The 25,486-nt window shown below is 37.8% G+C and overlaps 1 protein-coding gene across 7 annotated transcripts in view; it reads right to left on the reverse strand.

The window, feature by feature from the left end:
• The window catches only part of FUT8 (fucosyltransferase 8), a 314,298-nt gene that overhangs the window by 77,406 nt on the left and 211,406 nt on the right, over window positions 1-25,486 (reverse strand). For all 7 annotated transcript variants that reach the window (XM_060141031.1, XM_060141067.1, XM_060141048.1 and 4 more), the window contains one exon: window positions 8,017-8,131. In XM_060141031.1, coding sequence (XP_059997014.1) covers window positions 8,017-8,131 — 115 coding nt within the window. The remainder of the gene's footprint in view (window positions 1-8,016; window positions 8,132-25,486) is intronic.

The following is a 25,486-nucleotide window of genomic DNA, read 5'->3' on the forward strand; positions in this document are numbered from 1 at the left end:
ATTCATTTTTTACCAGCTGGAAAGAAAGATGCATGATAGATATAATGGGCAGGGCAGGATATGTTTAACATTTCTTCTGTGAAATAATCAGGCTTTCTACTCACACCTCTGAGTTTTAATCTACTTAGCACATAATTCTATATTCTACCACAACTGAGTTAAACTTTTTATAATCCAGAGAGAAAATCACCTCTCATGACAACTGTTACGATTAAAGACAATAATGACACTTTCCATAGGATTTCCATATTACCAACCTCCTATTTTCTTCAGATTTGTTCATTCCTGAAAAAAGAAATTTATATTCTCTACTGACTTTTGCAAATTTCTGTGTATTGCACAACTGGTAATCTCTTATAATGATAATGACGAAGACAATCATCTTAAGTGGAAAACACACACACACACACACACACACCAGGCAGAATCCATGTCTGGAAACTTCACATTTCATGGTCCTACTCATTTAGTTATTTAAAAGTTATACCTCATTTTCCTCTATTTTAATGTAAACCCTGACAGTTAGCTTTTCTTTCCATAAAAGGCAAGTAGCTGTCTTCAGCTTTAATTGCCAAAGCACCCAATTCAAAGAGGGGTATTTCCAATGAATACAGTGCAGCCTCAGGACTAGCTAAAGACCCCCCCCAACCCCCCCCCCACCCGCACTGAGGCTCCTTTGTTTTAGAGATCTCGGTTGATTTCAGTAACTGACCATTTGGGCCACTTCTTTTTTCCCTTCCCCTTGCTTTAAATTCTTGCTCTTTTGTTTTATATTTGCCAAAAAAGAGTGAACTCCTGAAGGCCCTAAAAATCAGAACCCCAAGCCCACACGTTCTCTCTCTACACACACACACACACACACACACACACACACACACACACACACACACACACACACACACACACACAAAACCTGGCTGTGTGGCTCCAGGTGTGCTATGTAATTCCCAGGTCGTGTAAATAATAAACCTTTATTTATTTCAGTTTCCTGATGATTATTGCTAATGGGTGTCTTGCAATCATAGTAAGAACCACAAGGGCCAGTCCAACCACAACCCTGCTTTCTAATAGGCTGAGACCAGCACAAAACATTTATTAACTAAGTACATGAGAAACCTAATTGTCAAGGTTTCTGTAGCAAGGTCCCATTTGCTAGTGATGGGTAAATGCAAAAGAGGATGTGGCTTCACGGGCCAATATTACAAGCAGCCCTGAAGCTTATACCATCAGTCACCTTCAACAAACCACCAAGAAAAAACAAACACTGGCTCTTCAAACTACTTCTTAAATGGTGAATATAAAGACTTGGAGTTAAGACTCTTCCTTTTCCCTCTGCCATTTACTAGGCAAGTTATACAAACCTCTCTAATCCTCAATTTATTCTGCTTACTGAGTATAAAACAACACCTGCCTCATGAGAGTTACTTTGCATAATACCTAGCAATACAGAAAGTGCTTAGAAATGGCAGCTTGCAAACATTCTTCATCCTCATAACTTCCTTTAATGCACCAGAAGAACAAGAAGAAATATCTGCTCCCTTTCGCCTTCCCAATTTAAGGTCTTTAATGAGACCTTGAGATATCTGGATGTTTCACCATCTATTTTCAAAATGCCTGACCCAAACCTTGAGCCCAGTATAACACCAACGTAATGACTTGAATGACTCAATTTTCCATAGAGAAACAAGAATCAGTGCAAACCTTTCTCAGATGGGTTTTTGAAGTGATGTGAGCTATGCAAGTCACATACACCACCCCCTGATATTTATCACAACTGGCATTTTTGGTTTAGGTAGGTCAGATTTAAAAACATAACACATAAAACACATAAGACATCCAAGCACTCAAACATCCAAGCTCTTTTAGAAAGGCTATCACAGTACCATAATGGATGTGTGAGAACTATCATGCCCATTTTCTAGGATCAGAGCATATCTATATATATTATAATTAATTGCACAGACATGTAGTTGTATGCTTTTATGACATCACTGAGCCCTACTTATGACTTATTTGATCTTCGATCCTTAGTCAATACTCTATCCTGAGCTAAGTAATTACGGGGAGGGAGCAGAAGGTGTAGTGAGGCGTACTGAACAGACAGAAAAAGTCAGGGGATAGGCCACTCAGTTTTGGTCTACGGTAACCAGGACTCACACCTACAGCATAGCTGCCTTTCGCAAAAGTTGTAGGCAGTCAGTTAACAGAGGCTGATAATTATAAGATGGTCAGTTTGAGAAAGTGCTGCATACTCCAGGGAGTGCTGGAGAGTGAAAGTGAAAGTCCTAGTCAGAGGTTAGCACTCTTTAATGGAAAGCTGCTGTTCCAATATCAAATTAAAGCAAAATTTTAACTGGAGGCAACGTAGTCTTTATTGTATCTATGTACTTGAGACAGAACCCACCCAATCTTAACAGTCAGCATCTATCACTTTTCATCTAATTTTGCAATGTCTTTCTCTATTTCAGGCTTCTTACCGTTAGTGTTCTTGGGTAATCCTACGTCTCTGGAGCAGGACTGAGAACCCCCTAAAGGGACTTCAGGTTCCCTCCTACTTCAATGAGAAGAGCTTTCTTGTGGGCAGAGTGGATTTACTGAGATGTATTGTAACAGGAAAGAGCTAAATGGACTCCGTTAGATCTGTTTCTTTGACTTTAACCTTTGCTTTTCATTGCTTTTGTTATTATAATAATACAAAATGGGCTGCCTCAGGGAACACTACCCCTCTGCTGTTCAACTCACAGGGAGACAATCTGACCCTGTCCACCTGTGAATGGCTGCAAGAAAGAGGAAACTAACACATCCCCTCACCGAGGCTGGTCAGGAGATGTTTTGCAAGACAAATGGACCTTTTTTTTTTTTTTGGTACACGGGCCTCTCACTGTTGTGGCCTCTCCCGTTATGGAGCACAGGCTCCAGACGCGCAGGCTCAGCGGCCATGACTCACGGGCCCAGCTGCTCCGCGGCATGTGGGATCTTCCCAGACCGGGGCATGAACCCGCATCCCCTGCATTGGCAGGCGGACTCTCAAGCACTGCGCCACCAGGGAAGCCCACAAATGGCCCTTTTACTTTACTTCCTCACCGCATCTACCTCTCTGATTCTATAAAAGGAACTGGCAGCCAGACTCCAGTAAGATAGTTTTCCGGAGACACTAGTCTGCCATCTTCTCGGTCTTCTGGCTTTCCGAATAAAGTCGTATTCCTTGTCTCTGGCTCACTTGTCTGTCGTGCAGTGAGCAGAGCGAGCTTGGACTCGGTAACAGTATGCTTCAGGGACGCTCATTTACACAGGTCCTTTCAAAGGCCCTGGGAGGAGGGGGACTTGTGTAGTGTGTTCACCTGGTCAAAATTTGCAAAATTTGTCTACAATGAGTTAAAATAGATGTCTCTTTCCACTTGAAACTCCCTCCCATCCACTTCACTTCCCCAGTGTTGGTGTCGGTATTGGGTGGAAATGAAGTGGCCTTCAACATTTCTGGGGTCCTCTTATGGGAAAATTAAGCTGGGGATTCACTTAGTTTAGATTTAGAGGGATACATGTATGTGGTTCACGGTTGCTTTTGTGCACAGTTATTTTTGTGACATAAACATAGGTACAGGGCAAGAGGTTGCACTGTGATGTGAACGTGCCCCATGGTGCCCAGGATGAGAAGTATCAGGTAATAAGAGAAGTGGAGTCAGTTCTCAGTGATGCCTAGTCAACACAAAAGTTTTCTTCTCTCATTAATAACCTCAAAAATGTAGCGTATATGATTTAAAATGCAGCATAAAACAATTATATGTCGCATACTTTTTTCTGATGAGAATCACATGAAACAGAATTTATATGAATTCCTTTGTATGCAGGGCACAAGCTTATAGCAGTACTATAAACACAACGTATGTCTGTATGTGAAGTTGCAAATGTTATGTATCACAAATATTAATAATTAAAAAAACTTTTTTGATCAACCATGCTAGAGAAAAATCTGATTTAATCTTCCCTTTTTCTTTATAAAAAATATTACAAAATCACTGTCAACTCACCTTATAGAAAATATTACAGATTGTAATCAAAGAGTACGCAGCCAAGAAATGTGGGGAAACAATATTATAGTGTCAGGCAGTTAACAAAAATTTTTATTCTTCTGGAGTTTTGTGTTTGTGGTATTTGTCAACTTCATAAAATCTATAATTTGTTGGGATGTTTTTCATTATAAATAGTTGATCCTTACTATCCATGGATTCCAAAATTGCCTACTAGCTAAAATTTATTTGCAACCTCAAAATCAATACTTGAGGTGCTTTCAGGTCACTTGTGAACATGTGCAATACAGTGAAAACTGGGAGCCTCCTGAAGCACAAGTTCTCAGCTGAGGTCAAACAAGGTGCCACTTGACCTGCTTGGTTCAGCTCTCATATAAGAACAAGTATCCTTTTTGTGGTCTATTTAGACTTAACAGTATTTCATGTTCACTTTATGGTTGAAGAACTTTTCAAATAAACATATAAAAGATTAAGACCTTAAGAGAATTACTTGGTCCATTCTACTTGAGCCTAATAGTATACCTGGGGTTGTCTTCAGTAAGAGTATTATAATCTTTTACTCATTTTAGTCTTTTTATACCATGCCATAGGGCCTTCAACTCTGAAGAGAAAATAATCTTAAGACAACCACAGAACTTTGTCCCACTGAAGCCCAGTTGCCCTAGTTCCTTTTTATTTTCCAGTATCTTGTGAAATTGCTTCTCCCAAGTAAAACCAAGGTATGTGATAATAAATGAATGGAAATCTAAAATTGAGACCAAACTTAACTGTACTATATGACTGTAAATCAAGCAGGATTTTCATGAGACATAATGATATTTGCTCAATTCAAAGGACTGGATAACCGCAGAAAGAAAGGCTTAGATTTAAAGGACGTTTATTATGGATCAAGACAAGGGTTTTTTTTCCTCCCCACTTCTGGAAATCAAGCTTCTTTTTTAAAATTTAATTAATTAATTAATTAATTTTTATATAGCAGGCGACAAGGGTTTAATCTAGGCTTTTTTCTTTGTACTAGGTCTTGCATTATACCTTAAACAAATCAGCGTTTCTAAAAAATGCTTGTTGGTGATAATGAGAAGTGACAATAAGTTTCATGAGTATAAGTAAAAATCTAGTAAAACTGAAAATGTTTTCAACTATACAAACCAACTGAAAGTAAATTATAAAATTATCTGAATTATTTATCAAGAATACAATAAGGTATTTAAATGACTAAAATCTCCCAAAGAGATTAAAAATGTTAAAAATATTGGCTTTTATTATATCTTTTCCCTATTATTTTCTACTTAGATACAAATTATTACCATCTTTATATAACAGCTGGCTGATGGCTAAATAAGGAGAGCCTTCTAAAATCTCCATCAATAAGTTATATGAAGTGCTTATTTTTATTTTGAATACAGGTACCAAAAGTCAAAGATTTTCTCCTTTATCCCCCTTTTTAGCTTTATTTCCTAGTATACTATTTATTTTCTAAGCCCCGTTGAAGTCTTTCAGAATCTAAGTTGCTTAAATAGTCTTTTTACAGTAGTATTTCACTTAAAGTAAAGGTATGGAAACACCAGTAGATTTGAATATCAATGAAACATGTAATGGAAAAATGTAATCACTCTAAAAAAATCTGTATAAATAGCTCAACTCTTCTGATTAAACTCTCTAATCCAATTAGTTAAACCAGTGACAAATCATTCTTTTTAAAGGAATAAAAATTCAAGTCAGAAAGCATTCCTTACAAATACGTATTTTTAATTTTGTTGGAATGGGTGAAAGGACCCTTATTCACCTCCATCCAGAGAAGTTGAAGAGTGACTGGCATCTTTAATCTCTGAAAAATCATACATTACAAATACAGTTCTTAACCTCAAAAATGGAAAAAATGATTGTAAATACATTGAATATTTAAAGAAAAATATTTTTCTAAAATATGGCTTTTCCTATTGAGATTTTCCCCATCTCCTTTAATATTAAAAATTTGCATTTTCTTTTCCAATAAAAAAAAAGAAAAGCATGAAAGTAAGCATTTCTTAATTAATATTTGAAACTGAAGTTAAAGTCCATGTGAAACAATGTTTTACTGTAAGTCTGAAAGATTTAAAAAGCCAATATAATTTTAAATCATTAGCATGATTTACAAGTGAAATTTTCTAAGACAGAACCACAGAAATCAGCACATAGAAGATGAAATTCACACTACTGGTGAAAACACTTGGCCACTCAAAAACCAAGAGGAAAAAAGAAACTAAAGCAAGTGGCAGGTACTTGTTACTGGTGGGTTGGGGGTGGTGCTAAACTATGGCCAAATCATAGTTTAAATATAACTTTTGTGGTGTGAAAATTTAATGAATATGTGGAAATGGAAGAAACTCAGAAACCAGAGTTATTTCCATTTCAAATGAGGATGATAGTTCTGAGCCACCAGCTGTTTACAGTTCATTGAATGAGGTTCTAGTTGATAGGAGATAATTACCTCTTCCCTACAGGAGGCAAGTGTTTCTCATTCTACAGACACCTCTGATGAATGGCCATGGGGGTATGAGACCAAGAAATCATGCCAAGATCAGTTTCGTTTTTAACGAACTCTTGAAACACCTGATTTTCTGCTTTTTCCTATTTAAGTATAGGAAAATGTGCATCTTAAAATATACAGAATAAAGTCACTGGCTATTATTTTGCTTTTATAAAGCACCTTAACCTTAAAAGGAAAACAGAGTGATTATACACAGAAAGTATATATACCATCAATAGTACTAGAAAAGGATGAGCACGATCATTTCAACTTCAAGCATTTGGAGTGTTAAATTCTATTTACTAATACATTGTTTTCCCCTGATTTAAGTTTCTTTTCAGTTAATGACACATTACCCCATTCATTCCAGCTCCTTCGGCTACTTGGATAGGCCTATCAATTTGATCTTCCCAAACTCTCTCAAATTTGTCTCTTCACTTCCAATGCAAACTGCTACACACCTCAGTATTTCTCGGCTTCAGTATGGTCCTCGTATCCTAAACGCTCTCCTTGCTTCTAGTCTCTTACAATGAATCCAGTTCAAGCAAAATACTACTTTTCAGATTAATATCACTAAAGCAGCACTCTCATCATGCCACTCTTATGTATACAAATCTTTCAAAAGCAGGTTGTGATTCCAAAATAGAAAAAAGCTTATGGCGTATTAAGCAAAAAACAAAATTTAAAAGTAAATCAATACTATCCTTACAAATATGTAACACTGGGTAAGCATATTAATAAGAGCTAGAAGAGAACACACACAAAAAATGAAGAGCATATATTTTAAAGGGCCTGGGACTTGGAGTTTACCCTTGATTTATATTTCCCATTTGTTGTTATAATGATGTTTATACAATAAATAAAATCGTTCAGCAACCATTTACTGCTTATGCACTATAAAGCTTAACCTGTACCCAAGGACCTCTGCAATCTGGCTCCCAAACCTACCTTTTCCAACCCTCCTTTTCGCACAACCAAAACTCCAGACAAACTAAAATATTCTATTTCTCATTGGGTTCCTGTACTGTTCTTTCCCAGGTATGGACCATTACTTACATCATATGCTCCAGCTAGTATGCTCTTCTCCATTTCTGGGTGTGTAAATCCTACCTAATTATCCTTTACAGCTCAGTTCAAATAATACCTTTTCCACATAGCTATCCCTGACAGGTTCCTCCAATGAGCATTTCATCTAATCTCTCACATAAATGCAGCACTTCCTATTTTGCACTGTAGTTTTTGTATGTCCGTGTGTCAGAAGTAGCCCCCATTAGGGCAGGGACCTTCTTTTAGCTATCTTTGTATTCCACTCAAGGAGTAACATACAGTCTTTTTGAATAAATAGGTAAAATGAGTGAACAAATACTTTCAAAAAGTGAGGGCTAGGAAGACTAAAAACCAACAGCAACTCTTACTTTTAGTTTTATTATGATTCTCCTTTTTTTCACTCAAGTTAATTTCTTAACCTAACCTTCTTACCTGAAGATATGTTATTCTCCGCTGGACCAGCTCTGTCAGATCTTTGGCCTCTTTTTCCCGCCAATCACCTGCTCCATCTGTTTGACTGAGGTAGTATAAATCCGTCATTATAGACCTATAAAAAGCAAACAACATTGTGGGTCTAACTTATTTGTATTTCATCACAGGATTACACAAAGTCATAAAAAGAGAGTCAAATTCTTCATAAAGATTGATGCTCACACTGATGCTGGTACTCATTTTTTATTTTCTATCAAGACTGTGAAATTCAACAGTGTAGTCTCTAGCAGCCGAGATTCATTCCTATAGTAAATCTTTACTGTTGAGAAGAACATACTTCTCAACAGCCCCGCCCCCCCGCCCCAGGCCAATTATGTGCACTTATATCCCAACACAGAGCACGTCAGAGATCAGGGGAAATTGGATACCCATAGCAAAGAAATAGGTAGATTAACATAAGGGAGAGAAATACATTGGTGACAGCATTTGAATATTACCTTTTTGTTCTCTCTACTGTCACCTCCTGTCCCCTCTTAAATTTCTTCTTCATACTTGGAAAAATATCAGAGGAAAATTTTGGCACAACTCTTACCCAACGGTCGAAACCAAGGGTCAGCAAACTTTTTTCAATAAAGGGCCAGACAGTAAATATTCTACGCTTTGTGGGCCTCTGTTGCTTTTGTAGCAGGAAAGCTGCCATAGACAAGATGTAAAAAAAAAAAAAAAAAGTGTGTGTCTTCCAATAAAACTTTATTCACAAAACCAGGCTATGAGCCAGATTTGGTCCTGAGGCTATAATTTGACAATTCTTCCTCTAAATTAATAAAATGATTGTTAAGATACTTTCCCATCCTGCGTAGTAGTTCCAATTACAACATGCTCAATTTCCTGCAAAGTAAACTAAAATACCCAGTATACTGACCGCTGGTGGAGATGGTTTCATTTATATTACATTAAACAAAAGCTATGACTTGCATTTACCAACAAAGAAAAGTAAAAAGCAAGACTCCTCTCTTTCTCTGACACTCCCTACCAACCCATCAGCAAACATTTCGCCAAGCTCTGAACAAGTATCACCACTGGCATTGCTACCAACTGAGCCACCACTTTTCTCACCTGAATTGTTACAGTAACCTCTGAACAGGTCTCCCTGCTTCCACCCTTGCCAACGTCTACAGTCTATCCTCAATGTAGCAGCCAGATCCTGTCAAAATATCAGTCAAATGATGTTACTCCTTTGCTTTTATTGAACTGACTCTTCATCTCAATCAGTCAAACCCAAAGTTACTAATTTGACCTACAAGGCTCCAGACAATATGGCCTCCCTTACCTCTTTTTATTTATTTATTTATTTATTCATTCATTCATTCATTTATTTTTTAAAACATCTTTATTGGACTATAATTGCTTTACAATGGTGTGTTAGTTTCTGCCTTATAACAAAGTGAATCAGTTACACATATACATATATCCCCATATCTCTTACCTCTTATATCTCCCTACCTCCCACCCTCCCTATCCCACCCCTCTAGGTGGTCACAAAGCACCGAGCTGATCTCCCTGTGCCATGCAGCTGCTTCCCACTAGCTATCTACTTCACATTTCGTAGTGTATATATGGCCATGCCACTCTCTCACTTTGTCCCAGCTTACCCTTCCCCATCCCCATATCTTCAAGTCCATTCTCTAGTAGGTCTGCATCTTTATTCCCATCTTGCCCTTAGGTTCTTCATGACCTTTTTTTTTTTTTTCTCTATTAGATTCCATATACATGTGTTAGCATATGGTATTTGTTTTTCTCTTTGACTTACTTCACTCTGTATGACAGACTCTAGGTCCATCCACCTCACTACAAATAACTCAATTTCGTTTCTTTTTACGACTGAGTAATATTCCATTGTATATATGTGCCACATCTTCTTTATCCATTCATCTGTTGATGGACACTTAGGTTGCTTCCATGTCCTGGCTATTGTAAATAGAGCTGCAATGAACATTGTGGTACATGACTCTTTTTGAACTCTGGTTTTCTCAGGGTATATGCCCAGTAGTGGGATTGCTGGGTCATATGGTGGTTCCATTTTTAGTTGTTTAAAGAACCTCCATACTGTTCTCCATAGTGGCTGTATCAATTACATTCCCACCAACAGTGCAAGAGGATTTCCTTTTCTCCACACCCTCTCCAGCATTTATTGTTTGTAGATTTTTTGATGATGCCATTCTGACCAGTGTGAGATGATATCTCATTGTAGTTTTGATTTGCATTTCTCTAATGATTAGTGATGTTGAGCATTCTTTCATGTGTTTGTTGGCAATCTGTATATCTTCTTTGGAGAAATGTCTTTTTAGGTCTTCTGCCCATTTTTGGATTGGGTTGTTTGTTTTTTTGATATTGAGCTGCATGAGCTGCTTGTAAATATTGGAGATTAATCCTTTGTCAGTTGTTTCATTGGCAAATATTTTCTCCCATTCTAAGGGTTGTCTTTCCGTCTTGTTTATGGTTTCCTTTGCTGTGCAAAAGCTTTGAAGTTTCATTAGGTCCCATTTGTTTATTTTTGTTTTTATTTCCATTTCTCTAGGAGGTGGGTCAAAAAGGATATTGCTGTGATTTATGTCACAGAGTGTTCTGCTTATGTTTTCCTCTAAGAGTTTAATAGTGTCTGGCATTACATTTAGGTCTTTAATCCATTTTGAGTTTACCTTTGTGTATGGTATTAGGGAGTGTTCTAATTTCATTCTTTTACATGTAGCTGTCCAGTTTTCCCAGCACCACTTATTGAAGAGGCTGTCCTTTCTCCACTGTATATTCTTGCCTCCTTTATCAAAGATAAGGTGACCATATGTGCGTGGGTTTATCTCTCGGCTTTCTATCCTGTTCCATTGATCTATATTTCTGTTTTTGTGCCGGTACTATACTTTCTTGATTACTGTAGCTTTGTAGTATAGTCTGAAGTCAGGGAGCCTGATTCCTCCAGCTCTGTTTTCTTTCTCAAGATTGCTTTGGCTATTCGGGGTCTTTTGTGTTTCCATCCAAATTGTGAAATTTGTTGTTCTAGTTCTGTGAAAAATGCCAGTGGTAGTTTGATAGGGATTGCATTGAATCTGTAGATTGCTTTGGGTAGTAGAGTCATTTTCACAATGTTGATTCTTCCAATCCAAGAACATGGTATATCTCTCCATCTATTTGTATCATCTTTAATTTCTTTAATCAGTGTCTTATAATTTTCTGCATACAGGTCTTTTGTCTCCTTAGGTAGGTTTATTCCTAGATATTTTATTCTTTTTGTTGCAATGGTAAATGGGAGTGTCTCCTTAATTTCACTTTCAGATTTTTCATCATTAGTGTATAGGAATGCAAGAGATTTCTGTGCATTAATTTTGTATCCTGCTACTTTACCAAATTCACTAATGAGCTCTAGTAGTTTTCTGGTAGCATCTCTAGGATTCTCTATGTATAGTATCATGTCATCTGCAAACAGTGACAGCTTTACTTCTTCTTTGCCAATTTGGATTCCCTTTATTTCTTTTTCTCCTCTGATTGCTGTGGTTAAAACTTCCAAAACTATGTTGAGTAATAGTGGTGAGAGTGAGCAACCTTGTCTTGTTCCTGATCTTAGTGGAAATGGTTTCAGTTTTTCACCATTGAGGATGACATTGGCTGTGGGTTTGTCATATATGGCCTTTATTATGTTTAGGTAAGTTCCCTCTGTGCCTACTTTCTGGAGGGTTTTTATCATAAATGGGTGTTGAATTTCGTCAAAAGCTTTCTCTGCATCTACTGAGATGATCATATGGTTTATCTCCTTCAATTTCTTAATATGGTGTATCCCATTGATTGATTTGCGTATATTGAAGAATCCTTGCAATCCTGGGATAAACCCCACTTGATCATGGTGTGTGATCCTGTTAATGTGCTGTTGGGTTCTGTTTGCTAGTATTTTGTTGAGGATTTTTGCATCTATGTTCATCAGTGATATTGGCTTGTAGTTTTCTTTCTTTGTCACATCTTTGTCTGGTTTTGGTATCAGGGTGATGGTGACCTCATAGAATGAGTTTGGGAGTGTTCCTCTCTCTGCTTTATTCTGGAAGAGTTTGAGACGGATAGGTTTAGCTCTTTTCTAAATGTTTGATAGAATTCACCTGTGAAGCCATCTGGTCCTGGGCTTTTGCTTGTTGGAGGATTTTTAATCACAGTTTCAATTTCATTACTTGTGATTGGTCTGTTCATATATTCTATTTCTTCCTGGGTCAGTCTCGGAAGGTTGCGCATTTCTAAGAATTTGTCCATTTCTTCCCGGTTGTCCGTTTTATTGGCATATAGTTGCTTGTAGTAATCCCTCATGATCCTTTGTACTTCTGCAGAGTCAGTTGTTACTTCTCCTTTTTCATTTCTAATTCTATTGATTTGAGTCTTCCCCCTTTTTTTCTTGATGAGTCTGGCTAATGGTTCATCAGTTTTGTTTATCTTCACAAAGAATCAGCTTTCAGTTTTATTGTTCTTTGCTATCCTTCCTTTCATTTCTTTTTCATTTATTTCTCATCTGATTTTCATGCTTTCTTTCCTTCTGCTAACTTTGGGGTTTTTTTGTTCTTTCTCTAATTGCTTTAGGTATAAGGTTAGGTGGTTTATTTGAGATGTTTCTTGTTTCTTAATGTAGGATTGTATTGCTCTAAACTTCACTCTTAGAACTGCTTTTGCTGCATCCCATAGGTTTTGGGTCGTTGTGTTTTCATTGTCATTTGTTTCTAGGTATTTTTTGATTTCCTCTTTGATTTCTTCGTTATTAAGTAGTGTATTGTTTAGCCTCCATATGTTTGTATTTTGTTACAGATTTTTTTCCTGCAATTGATATCTAGTCTCATAGCATTATGGTCTGAAAAGATACTTGATACAATTTCAATTTTCTTAAATTTACCAAGGCTTGATTTGTGACCCAAGATATGATCTATCCCGGAGAAGATTCCATGAGCACTTGAGAAGAAAGTGTATTGTGCTGTTTTAGGATGGAATGTCCTATAAATATCAATTAAGTCCATCTTGTTTAATGTGTCATTTAAAGCTTATGTTTCCTTATTTATTTTCATTTTGGATGGTCTGTCCATTGGTGAAAGTAGGGTGTTAAAGTCCGCTATGATGATTGTGTTACTGTCAATTTCCCCTTTTACGGCTGTTAGTATTTGCCTTATGTATTGAGGTGCTCCTATGATGGGTGCATAAATGTTTACAATTGTTATATCTTCTTCTTGGATTGTACCCTTGATCATTATGTAGAGTCCTTCTTTGTCTCTTGTAATAGTATTTGTTTTAAAGTTTATTTTGTCTGATATGAGAATTATACTCCCCTTTCTTTTGATTTCCATTTGCATGTAATATCTTTCTCCATCTCCTTACTTTCAGTCTGTATGTGTCCCTAGGTCTGAAGTGGGTCTCTTATAGACAGCATATAATACGGGTCTTGTTTTGTATCCATTCAGCCAGTCTATGTCTTTTGGTTGGAGCATTTAATCCATTTACATTTAAGGTAATTATGGATATGTATGTTCCTGTTACCATTTTCTTAATTGTTTTGGGTTTGTTATTGTAGGTCTTTTCCTTCTCTTGTGTTTCCTGCCTAGAGAAGTTCCTTTAGCATTTGTTGTAAAGCTGGTTTTGTGGTGCTGAATTCTCTTAACTTTTGCTTGTCCATAAAGGTTTTAATAATTTCTCTGTCGAATGTGAATGAGATCCTTTTTGGGTAGAGTAATCTTCGTTGTAGGTTTTGCCTCTTAATCACTTTAAATATGTCCTGCCACTCCCTTCTGGCTTGCAGAGTTTCTGCTGAAAGATCAGCTGTTAAACTTATGGGGATTCCCTTGTATGTTATTTTTCCCTTGCTGCTTTTAATATTTTTTCTTTGTATTTAATTTTTGATAGTTTGATTAATATGTGTCTTGGCATGTTTCCCTTTGAATTTATCCTGTATGGGACTCTCTGTGCTTCCTGGACTTGATTAACTATTTCCTTTCCAATATTAAGGAAGTTTTCAACTATAATCTCTACAAATATTTTCTCAGGCCCTTTCTTTTTCTCTTCTTCTGGGACCCCTATATTTTGAATGTTGGTGCATTTAATGTTGTCCCAGAGGTCTCTGAGACTGTCCTCAATTCTTTTCATTTATATTCTTTATTCTGCTCTGCAGTAGTTATTTCCACTATTTTGTCTTCCAGATCACTTATCCGTTATTCTCCCTCAGTTATTCTGCTATTGATCCCTTCTAGAGAATTTTTAATTTCATATATTGTGTTGTTCATCACTGTTTGTTTGCTCTTTAGCTCTTCTAGGTCCCTGTTAAACGTTTCTTGTATTTTCTCCATTCTATTTCCAAGATTGTGGATCATCTTTACTATCATTATTCTGAATTCTTTTTCAGGTAGACTGCCTATTTCCTCTTCATTTGTTAGGTCGGGTTGGTTTTTACCTTGCGCCTTCATCTGCTGTTTCTCATTTTGCTTAACTTACTGTGTTTGGGGTCTCCTTTTCACAGGCTGCAGGATCGTAGTTTCCGTTGTTTTTGGTGTCCGCAGTGGCTAAGGTTGGTTCAGTGAGTTGTACAGGTTTCCTGGTGGAGGGGACTAGTGCCTGTGTTCTGGTGGATGAGGCTGGATCTTGTCTTTCTGGTGGGCAGGTCCACATCTGGTTGTGTGTTTTGGGGTGTCTGTGGCCTTATTATGATTTTAGCAGCCTCTCTGCTAATGGGTGGGGCTGTGTTCCTGTCCTGCTAGTTGTTTGGCACAGGGTGTGCAGCACTGGAGCCTGCTGGTCATTGAGTGGAACTCGGTCTTGGCGTTGAGATGGAGATCTCTGAGAGAGCTTTCGCCGTTTGATATTATGTGGACCTGGGAGGTCTCATGTGGACCAATGTCCTGAACTTGGCTCTCCCACCTCACAGGCACAGCCCTGATGCCTGGCTGGAGCACCAAGAGCCTGTCATCCACATGACTCAGAATAAAAGGGAGAAAAGAAAGAAAGAAAGAAAGAAAGAAGAAGATAAAATACAATAAAATTAAAAAGTTATTAAAGTAAAAAATTTTAAAAATTTTTAAATAAATTTTTTAAAAAAAGGAAAGAAAGAAGAGAGAAACCAAACCAAAAAAGCAAATCCACCAATGATAACAAGCGCTAAAACCTATACTAAAAGAAAAAAAAAAACACGACAGAACCCTAGGACAAATGGTAAAAGCAAAGGTATAGAGAGAAAATCACACACAGAAGCATACACATACACACTCACAAAAAGAGAAAAAGGGAAAAAATATATATATATATCGTTGCTCCCAAAGTCTCTCAATTTGGGATGATTCGTTGTCTATTCATGTATTCACAGATGCAGGGTACATCAAGGTGATTGTGGAGATTTAATCCGCTGCTCCTGAGGCTGCTGGGAGAGATTTCCCTTTCTCTTCTTTGTTCTCACAGCTCCCGGGGTTCAGCTTTGGATTTGGATCCGCCTCTGCGTGTAGGTCGCCTGAGGGCGTCTTTTCTTCGCTCAGACAGGACAGGGTTAAAGGAGCCGCTGATTCGGGGGCTCTGGCTCACTCAGGCCGGAGGGAGGGAGGGGTACGGAATGCGGGCCAAGCCTGAGGCGGCAGAGGCTGGTGTGACGTTGCACCAGCCTGAGGCACGCCGTGCGTTTTCCCGGGGAAGTTGTCCCTGGATCACGGGACCCTGGCAGTGGCGGGCTGCACAGGCTCCCCAGAAGGGGGGTGTGGATAGTAACCTGTGCTTGCATACAGGCTTCTTGGTGGTGGCAGCTGCAGCTTTAGCGTCTCATGCCTGTCCCTGGTGTCCGTGCTGATAGCTGCTGCTTGCGCCTGTTTCTGGAGCTCCTTTAAGTGGCGTTCTTAATCCCCTCTCCTCGCGCACCAGGAAACAAAGAGGGAAGAAAAAGTCTCTTGCCTCTTCGGCAGGTCCAGACTTTTTCCTGGACTCCCTCCTGGCTAGCTGTGGTGCACTAACCCCTTCAGGCTGTGTTCACGCTGCCTACCCCAGTCCTCTCCCTGCGATCTGACCAAAGCCTGAGCCTCAGCTCCCAGCCCCCGCCCACCCCAGTGGGTGAGCAGACAAGCCTCTTAGGCTGGTGAGTGCTGGTCGGCACCGATCCTCTGTGCGGGAATCTCTCCGCTTTGCCCTCCGCACCCCTGTTGCTGCGCTCTCCTCCGCAGCTCGGAAGCACCCCCCCCCCCGCCGCAGTCTCCGCCCGCGAAGGGGCTTCCTAGTGTGTGGAAACCTTTCCTCCTTCACAGCTCCCTCCCACTGGTGCAGGTCCCGTCCCTATCCTTTCGTCTCTGTTTATTCTTTTTTCTTTTGCCCTACCCAGGTACGTGGGGAATTTCTTGCCTTTTAGGAGGTCTGAGGTCTTCTGCCAGCGTTTAGTAGGTGTTCTGTAGGAGCTGTTCCACGTGTAGATGTATTTCTGATGTATTTGTGGGGAGGAAGATTATCTCCGTGTCTTACTCCTCCATCTTGAAGCTCCTCCTCCTCCTCCCTTACCTCTTTGATCTCATCTTCTACTACTGTCCTCCTTGTTTACTCTATTTCAGCCACATAGTCTTGTTACTAACCTCTGAACATGTCCTCCTCCTCCTCCCTTACCTCTTTGATCTCATCTTCTACTACTGTCCTCCTTGTTTACTCTATTTCAGCCACATAGTCTTGTTACTAACCTCTGAACATGTCAGCCATGTTCCTACTTTAGGACCTTTGCATTTGCTCCTCCTTCCCCTGGAATGCTGGTTTCCCAGATACCCATCCACATGGCTCACCCAAATGTCCTTCAAAATTTTGCTCATATGTCACCTTCCCCAAAAGGCTATCCAGACTATCTCACTTAAAAATTCAACACCCAGTCAGCATCACATCCCTTGCTTTTCCTTCTCCTCTGTCCCTGCTGTATTTTTCTCCAAGCAATTATCATCTTCTAATATATATCATTTACTTCTTTATTTTATTATCTTTCTCCCCCTACTACAATTTAAGCTCCATGGCAGCAGGGTATTTTTCAAACTCCCCTCCTTGCTCCCAAACCAGCATTTAGAACAGTGCTGATCACATAGAAAATGTTCAGTATATATCTTTGAATAGATAACTGAATGAAAAAGTGGCAAAAATTTTCAAGAATTTTAGATGAGATAATATTCAGAATTTTTACCTTCCACAAATCCAATTTTGTGCTAGAGAATTTCTGGGAATAATCCTTAACTAGTAATAACTCCAGCTTTAGCCCTTCTCTGCACTTTATATTAACTCTTCTGTTCTGGGAATGCTTATAAGTATGTGTTATTTGCTTGTGAAAATTATAAAGTTAGAAATTTATTTCTATTTATCAGAAAGTATACAGCTGTCCCTTGAACAACTCAGGGGTTAGGGGTGCTGAACCCCCTACAGAGTTGAAAATCTGCATATCACTCTTGAATCCCCAAAAACTTAACTAATAATAGCCTACTGTTGACCGGAAACCTTATCGATAACATAAACAGAATTAACACATATTTTGTATGTTATATGTACAACAATCAAAATGTTATGCACCAACAAATATCAAAGTAAGGGGTCTGGAGTACAAAAATGTGGACTCTGTTCACTGTAAATATGCAAAATCAGAAAGATTTTGAATCAGAGGAAAAAGAGCTTTGAGAGCCAGACAGATCTCTCTCTCAGTTTGGGATCCAACTCTTACCAGCTTTGTGTCCTAGGAAAGTTATTTTGACATCTCTGAGACATAGTTTCTTCACTTTAAAATAAGTATTATAAAACCTTCCACACAGTTTTTAAAAAAGGATTAGTGATAATACAAACAAAGTAGTATATGTGGTGGCTGCTTGCTACAGACTGAACGTCTGTGTCTCCCCCAAACGCATCCATTGAAACTTAATGCCCAGTGTGATGGTATTCAAATGTGGGGCGTGTGGGAAGTGCTTAAGTCATGAGGGTGGAGCCTTATGAATGAGATTAGTGCTCTTGTAAAACAGACCCCACAGAGCTCTCTAGCCCCTTCTTCTGTACGAGGGCACAGTGAGAAGGCACTGTCTATGGAGCAGAAAGAGGGCACTCATCAGACACCAAATCTGCCAGCACCTTGATCTTGAACTTCTCACCTTCCAGAATTGTGAGAAGTAAATTTCTGTTGTTCACAAGCCACGCAGTCTATGATACTTTTTTGTCATAGTAGGCCAAACAGACTAAGACATTGCTATTTATGCTAGAATGCCTCAGAGAGTTGCTTCAGAACTTTTACCTTGTGTCTGAAGAGTACCTACTAATAATTCCACAACTAAGAGGAAAGATCAATTGGGTATGAGGGTGACAGTAATATGTGGGACTGACAGCCAGTCAGAAAAATGACCCAATACTCAGTGCCTTATAGCACCCTGAAGAAAGGGATTGATCAGTGAGGACTCATTTAACAGACGATGAAACCAGCCCTCAACAACTGTGATTTATCTAGGAGTACATGACATAGTCTCAGTTCTCTTCTATTCCTGGTTCTTAACTAGATGATAAACCATTTAGGAGCAAAGCAATGGAAGCCCACTGGAAAAATAATTAAAGTCTTATTTACTATCATAGAAAATTATCAGAACTACATACGGTTAACAGAGAATACCTGATAATAGCCCCTTTGAGTAAAACAAAACTATTAGTAATATGCAAATAAAAATTCAAAATCATAGCCACAGTTTAGAATATTCATCCAACTAACAGTGGAATAGCTTTATACAATGCTTTGGGATAACAGGGTCATCTGTGAAGCATTTCAGGCATTTGTTCAATGCGTCAACATTATCCATGCACAGGACACTTCACAGCTTGACTATTTCCATGTTTACCCTTTTAAAATAGGATAAGAGTCTAATATGTGATGCTTTATCTGTTTTCATATTATTCCCACCTAAGATTCAAAACATTTCTTTCATGAAAAGGAGTAATTTTAGTTGGAAAAACCACATCTACAACTTACTGCCTCCTTTAAGAAACTAACTTACAGTCTTACACACTGAACAGAGGTTCAAGTTTTTTTCAGATTATGAAACTGAGGCCCCTATGGGCTATTATGTAGCCTATGGTATTAGTTTATAGTTGCCGTGAGAAAAGTTACCACTCATGAAATTGTGTGAGTTGATCATGGAAACACAGGAGATGTCTTTCCTTATAATGGTGTTACAGGGCTAAGCTGAAGTTTATTTAAGTTATTTTCTCAGTTTTATAGGCCTCTTTTCCGTTACTCTCATCACACCCATTATTTTTCACATTTCATAGGTTTCATCATATCCAAACATGGTCATTTGCTTTTTCCTACCCATCAAATAGGAGTGATCACAAAACTTGTTGAAAGTCTCAACTTTAAATAGCAGTATTGTTTCTGGAGATGTAGTACAGTGGGATAAATAACCAGTCTATCAGCAAATGCCTGTTGAAGGAATAAAGGAAATTCAATATGCTCTGCATGGTGTTACATTAAATTAAAGATACACACACACACAGACAAATAGCACTACATTCCATGACAATCAGTATATAGCCCCAAGCAGGTAAAAAACTACATTAGGTGTAATTTAGAGGGGAAAATTCTTTGAAATATATAAATTGACATGGTTTATGCTTTCATGTCATAGTAATCAAGCCATCACTTTACCACTGGGAATGAAAGCTGATCTCTGTATATTTTAATAAATTAGAAAACATAAAAGTGAATGTTTTTACCAAGTTACATCACTACTAAGTCTTAGCAATCAGTTATTTATATTTATCCCAATATCTGTCAAGAAAGTGGAATAACCACTTTATAACTAGAAGACCAAAGACCAAAAATAGTACACTAATTTTTTATGATAATGCGGTCAGAGCCACAGTATAAGTCACTCTATTCCAACAGTCAACTAAAATTAAGCTTCCTTTGTAAAACTTTTTTTCTTGGCCTCCCCAGTGGAGACCATGTAAGGAAGACAAGCCCAGGAAATGACTTTAAATTCAACCTACAGTTGACCCTTGAACAACACCGTCTGAACTGTGCGAGTCCAGTTATACGCAAATTTTTTCAATAAATATCGGAAAAATTTTTTGAGATTTGAGACAATTTAAACTCACAGATGAACTGCAGTCTAGAAATATTGAAAAAATTAAGAAAAAGTTAGGTATATCATGAATGTATAAAATATATGTAGATACCAGTCTATCCTTACATAGGCATAAAGGCATTAAATTCTATAATTTAATATAAAATTAATAATGTGTTAGTTTTCTTACTGTTTTAAAACTTTGCTTTCAAAAAATTACATTACCATACAGTATGCCTTCCTCATAGCTGGAGAAACTGCATATCAGCCGATCATCATAGGTAAGTGTTTTTTTTAAATTTAACAATGTTTCCAATACTGTATTATGAATATGATTGTAAAACTGTATGCCATAAAAATTTTAAAACAATTCATTTATTAGTGTATAGGCTAGGCTACCATGAAGCAATCATATTGATTACACTACCTCCTTTAAAGCAATCATTGCTGTTACAGGTATAATGCATGTATTGTTATAGCTGCACATAAATGCATTTTTTTCATGTTATCTTTTCATTTTTGCTTTCTAATGTTAGTAATAATATCTTCAGTGTTTTGTATCATATAAGACAATATAGATGTAGGTACTGACAGACAATTCATCTTGTAAACAGAGGACATAAACTTCCAGTATCAATAAAGATAGTACAGTACTGTAAATGTATTTTCTCTTTTTTATGATTTCCTTAATAACATTTCCTTTTCCCTAGCTTATTTTAAGACTACAGTATATAATACATGTAACATACAAAATATGTGTTAATCGACTGTTTATGTTATCAGTAAGGTTTCTGGTTAACAGTAGGCTACTAGTAGTTAAGTTTTTGTGAAGACAAAAGTTATACGTGGATTTTTTTTACTGTGCAGTGGATTGGTGCCCGTAACCCCCACATTTTTCAAGGGTCAGCTGTAGTTCTTTGCTAAGCCAATAATGTTTAGACATTACCATCCTGCAAAATTTGTCACCTTTTAGCCAAAGACATGAGGATAATCAAACAGAAAGTTTCAGTTCTGGCCCATTATTGGGAAACATGGTGCCTGAAAACCATTCTACAGAAATTCCGGATTTTCAGTGACTCCATTCTCAAATTAAATCTCCTAGAGGTATCCCTCAAGCTGGTAAACTGGATGTCTTGGTTTTGACTATGAAGATACCAAAAAATCTAGGACGTGGGTGGTGAATCTAAAGGCCTGAGGTATTAAAAGCCTGAGAAATACAAACCCAGGCAAAGTACCAGCAGAATAGTGCTATTCATTTGAGGGTAGAATACACATGCCTGAAGATAAGTGATAGACTAGACCAACATCTGTGACTCTAAGAGAAAGCCAGCTATGACAGGCATCAAAACCTCTTCTTCAAAAACTGGGCTACATTTATGTTCTTCGTATTTTCTGTTAATTTTCCTATTTTTATACCTTAATATTCACAAAACTCTTTTTAAATGTTCTAGTCTGTCTCAATTATGCCAATGAAGAACCACAAGCAGAGTATTTTGCTTATACCTTATTCAAAATGTTGAAGAGGGAAATTCTCCCTGAGGGCCAGCACAGAGCAGATATAATTCAAGGAAGAAAAGTCCAAGGTGAAGGAACTGACATTTATTAAAGTAAATGTGACTAAGGGAGGCTACACCACAGAGCCTAATCCATAGGTAAATATGGATCAAGGGCAATACTTTGGTTTGCTCCTGGGGCAGAAGTAAGCAGTGCAAAGGATAAAAATGTGACCAGGAGACAGACAGGCAGACAATGCTCCCACTGCCTCCCATGTTGTCTCAGCAGGAATTTTAGAATACCACCATTATGACAGCTCACATGGGTGGAGAGGAGTCCAGGAGGGCAACAACAAATACAGCTCATACTACCACATAAGGCAATAATTATGCTATTTGGTGAGTGATGTCCACTAGGCTTATGTTTAGGTTCCAGATCTTCCTATTGAGCACTGTGACAATCTCCCCTTACCAGTGCCTTCCTTGGAGGATCTAAGAATTTTCTATTTATATCCTCTTACAGGACTTTCCTTGTGCAGGTCTGAGTAGAGTCTACCAGAACCTACAATGTGTCAGTGACTGTGGAAAGTGTTTTATATATTTTCCCACATTTAATCATCACAATGCTGTAATACAGCAATTATATCTCCACGTGTAGAAGAGAAAAATAAAGCTCAGAGAAGTATTTAGCAATTAAGAGAAAGGATTTTAGAATATAACAGCTCTGCCACTTACTTGCGTAAGCTATCTAAATTCTCTAGGTCTGAGTATAACTTTATTTATAAAATGAGGAGGCTATCAATATTACTATGTTGACAAAATAAGATAATGAATGGAGAGCCTTTATCACAGTGACTGGCATGTAGGAAATCCTTAGTAAGTAGGTTTTTTTTTTTTTTTTTTTTTTTTGCAGTACGCGGGCCTCTCACTGACGTGGCCTCTCCCGCTGCAGAGCACAGGCTCTGGACGCGCAGGCCCAGCGGCCATGGCTCACGGGCCCAGCTGCTCCGCAGCATGTGGGACCCTCCCGGACCGGGGCACGAACCTGCGCCCCCTGCATCGGCAGGCGGACTCCCAACCACTGCGCCACCAGGGAAGCCCAGTAAGTGTTATTTTTAATGTCAAAATAATTCTTGAGTTTGGAAACCACACCCAAGGAGATGTAAGGTGGGGGCAGGCAAAACAGAACTAGGGCCACAAGATGAGACATTCTTTTCCACCTGTAGGTTCTCCTCCCAATGCAAATTTTATTTTAGGGGAGAGTGTTCCCTAACACAAGATGGAGAATCACAATCTGGCTGATAGAAACTAAGTGATAAGCAGAATAAGGACCACTTCATATGACAATGTCTCCCTTTGTCCAAGGATATTAAGAGAAATGTTCTAGTACCACTTAAAAATAAGCCTGGATTCCTTAGTAGAAAAACAATCATACAAAAACATTTTGTCCAAAGGAATTAAAAGCTGGAGAACGAGTACCTACATTCCAGCTTAATGTAAGAATCAATTAAATCACACATCAAAGAAATTAAGTGTGTATGTAATGAAACAAAAAACAAAGAATAATAGATTTGAAGGTTCGCAAAACTATTCAAGAGTGAAAATTTCAATTCTTGGACCTTTCAAAGACTGTTGAGTAGAGTCCACCTTATAAAGAGAGTGAAAACACAAGCTACTGGACCACAATGGTTATGACCAGCAATTCTGATCAAATAGATCCATAAGCTATTAACCTACCAATCTTGCCCTATAACCAGTCAGATATTGTACCCCTTATCTGATTTGAAGTGCTTTTGTTACATAGTCCCCTACACACAGTAGCAAAAAGCCAATCAGCTTAATTAGCCATAAGTATCATTCATCATTTTGGAAACACAGCTGATCTCAGTCTTAGCAAAGCTGCTTTACATATTACTGATAATGAGATGATGCAAACCAGGCAGGAGTGATGAGATTGCTACTTTACTAGATTGTTTCTCAATAGTTTCAGTCAACTTAATTGAGAAATAGCTCATCAGTCCTGTGAGCCCTCCTGTCCTTTAATAATTAATATAATTTAAAATAAGAAAGAAGCAACTCCAGTAACTATTTCATAAACTGGTGTTTGGCACCATAAAGATGACAAAAAGAGCCAAAGTGACAAGGATTAAGTTAAATGTATCTCTGGACAACCAAACAGCGTGGTAAGACAAACTCTTCATGACACCCTCAGAGGTTGAGGGCCAAATCTATGAGGCTGTAAATCCAAGCACTGAGCCTACAACTACTACATAAATAATAAAACCATAATGACAAAAATAACCACTCTCAATTGCTGATTTCCCACTTGCTATTTCAAAGAGACAGGCCAGGGTCAATTCATGATCAATGATATCAAAAGCACCAGGTAAATGTGACTGTATTACTAAGAAGTGTGGTCACATACAGTCATTAGAATGAAATCATCAACTGAAAAATCAAATAATACTAATGCTTGAGATCAATACAGCAGGTAATAATAATATGCTACTCTGTATTTATTTATTATACCAGCAGCACCTCTAAATTCTTAAAAAACCTTCTAAAAGACAAAGAATATTGCTAATTAACTAGCAGTTGATCACCCAACTGTAGCAGCAGGCAGTGATCAAGCTCTACTAGATACTAGCTCTCAAGTAATAGGCTAATCAGGTCAATAGCATTTTGCTAAAAATCTCAGGTGAGCTGAATCCCATATCAAATATGATACTTGGCATCCAAGCTGCATTAGTGACAGGTATTTTAAGTAATGAACAGTGGGGGCCACATTCTAGAAAAGAAATATGGTCCCCTCACTAAAAGGAACAGCATCAAGTGGGGAGCAAAAGAAGAGTCTTTCCCCACAGTTTACAGATAGGTCCACTAATCTACAGAGAAATGTGATTTTTTCCAAGAAACCTAGACAATCTCTATCAGTGGTGAACGCATAAAGAGAACCAGGGATTCTGTAGAGCCTTAGTTCTCAAAGACCAGCAACTTCAACATCACTTATGAATGTGTTAGAAATGGAAATTCTCGGGCCTCACTCCAGACCTACTGAATCAGGAACTCTGAGGATGGGATTTAGCAATCTGTATTTTAAGAAGCTCTCCAGGTGCTCCTGATGCCTTGCTGAAGTTTGAAAAGCACTACAGTAACAACAATGACACACAAAATTTCTTAACAATTTCGGACGGAGCACTTTTGGCTTCCCTACTTTCTAATTTACCTATGTGCTGAGAAGAGACTGTTGTGAGATATGCCTCTATTTATCAGATGATAAGTACTGAATTTCAAATATCTTCAATAGTATCTATGACCACGACTTTACAAGTTAAAATGTTTGGAAACTAAATTTTTCTACTTAGTATGACAATTGAGGACATTAGCAATATTTGTGATTTACTCAACATTTAGTTTTTTATATTAGGGTGCTAGGAAATTTATTTAGAAAATAAATAAGAGTTCTGCTCCTAAAATTGACTTAGTTAAAATATACCTTCCATAATAACAGTGCAATAAACCATTCATATTGTTCACACATATAAAAAGAAATCTAATATACACTAATAAACATATATAAAAGGATTTCTGATTTATATACTTTAGGTATGGTGTATTACTTTTTGAAGAATTTTAACAAATTTTTAGATGCATTTAAGAAACTACTGAGCAAACAGTCCATGAAATGTAAACGAACAATTGGATGTATTTGGTAAGCAACATTATTTTTTATCATTCACATTCAATTAAAAGAAAGTCCATACTTCATTGCTTAGAATCAGAATTACACTCCAAATCAGAAACACTATGATAGTTTTATTTTTAGTGATTCATATATAACTGAAGTCTCAAGACTACTTTTAGATACAGGAATCACTTAAATCC

Source organism: Lagenorhynchus albirostris, chromosome 1 (genome assembly GCF_949774975.1).
Source record: "Lagenorhynchus albirostris chromosome 1, mLagAlb1.1, whole genome shotgun sequence".
Lineage (NCBI taxonomy): Eukaryota > Metazoa > Chordata > Mammalia > Artiodactyla > Delphinidae > Lagenorhynchus > Lagenorhynchus albirostris.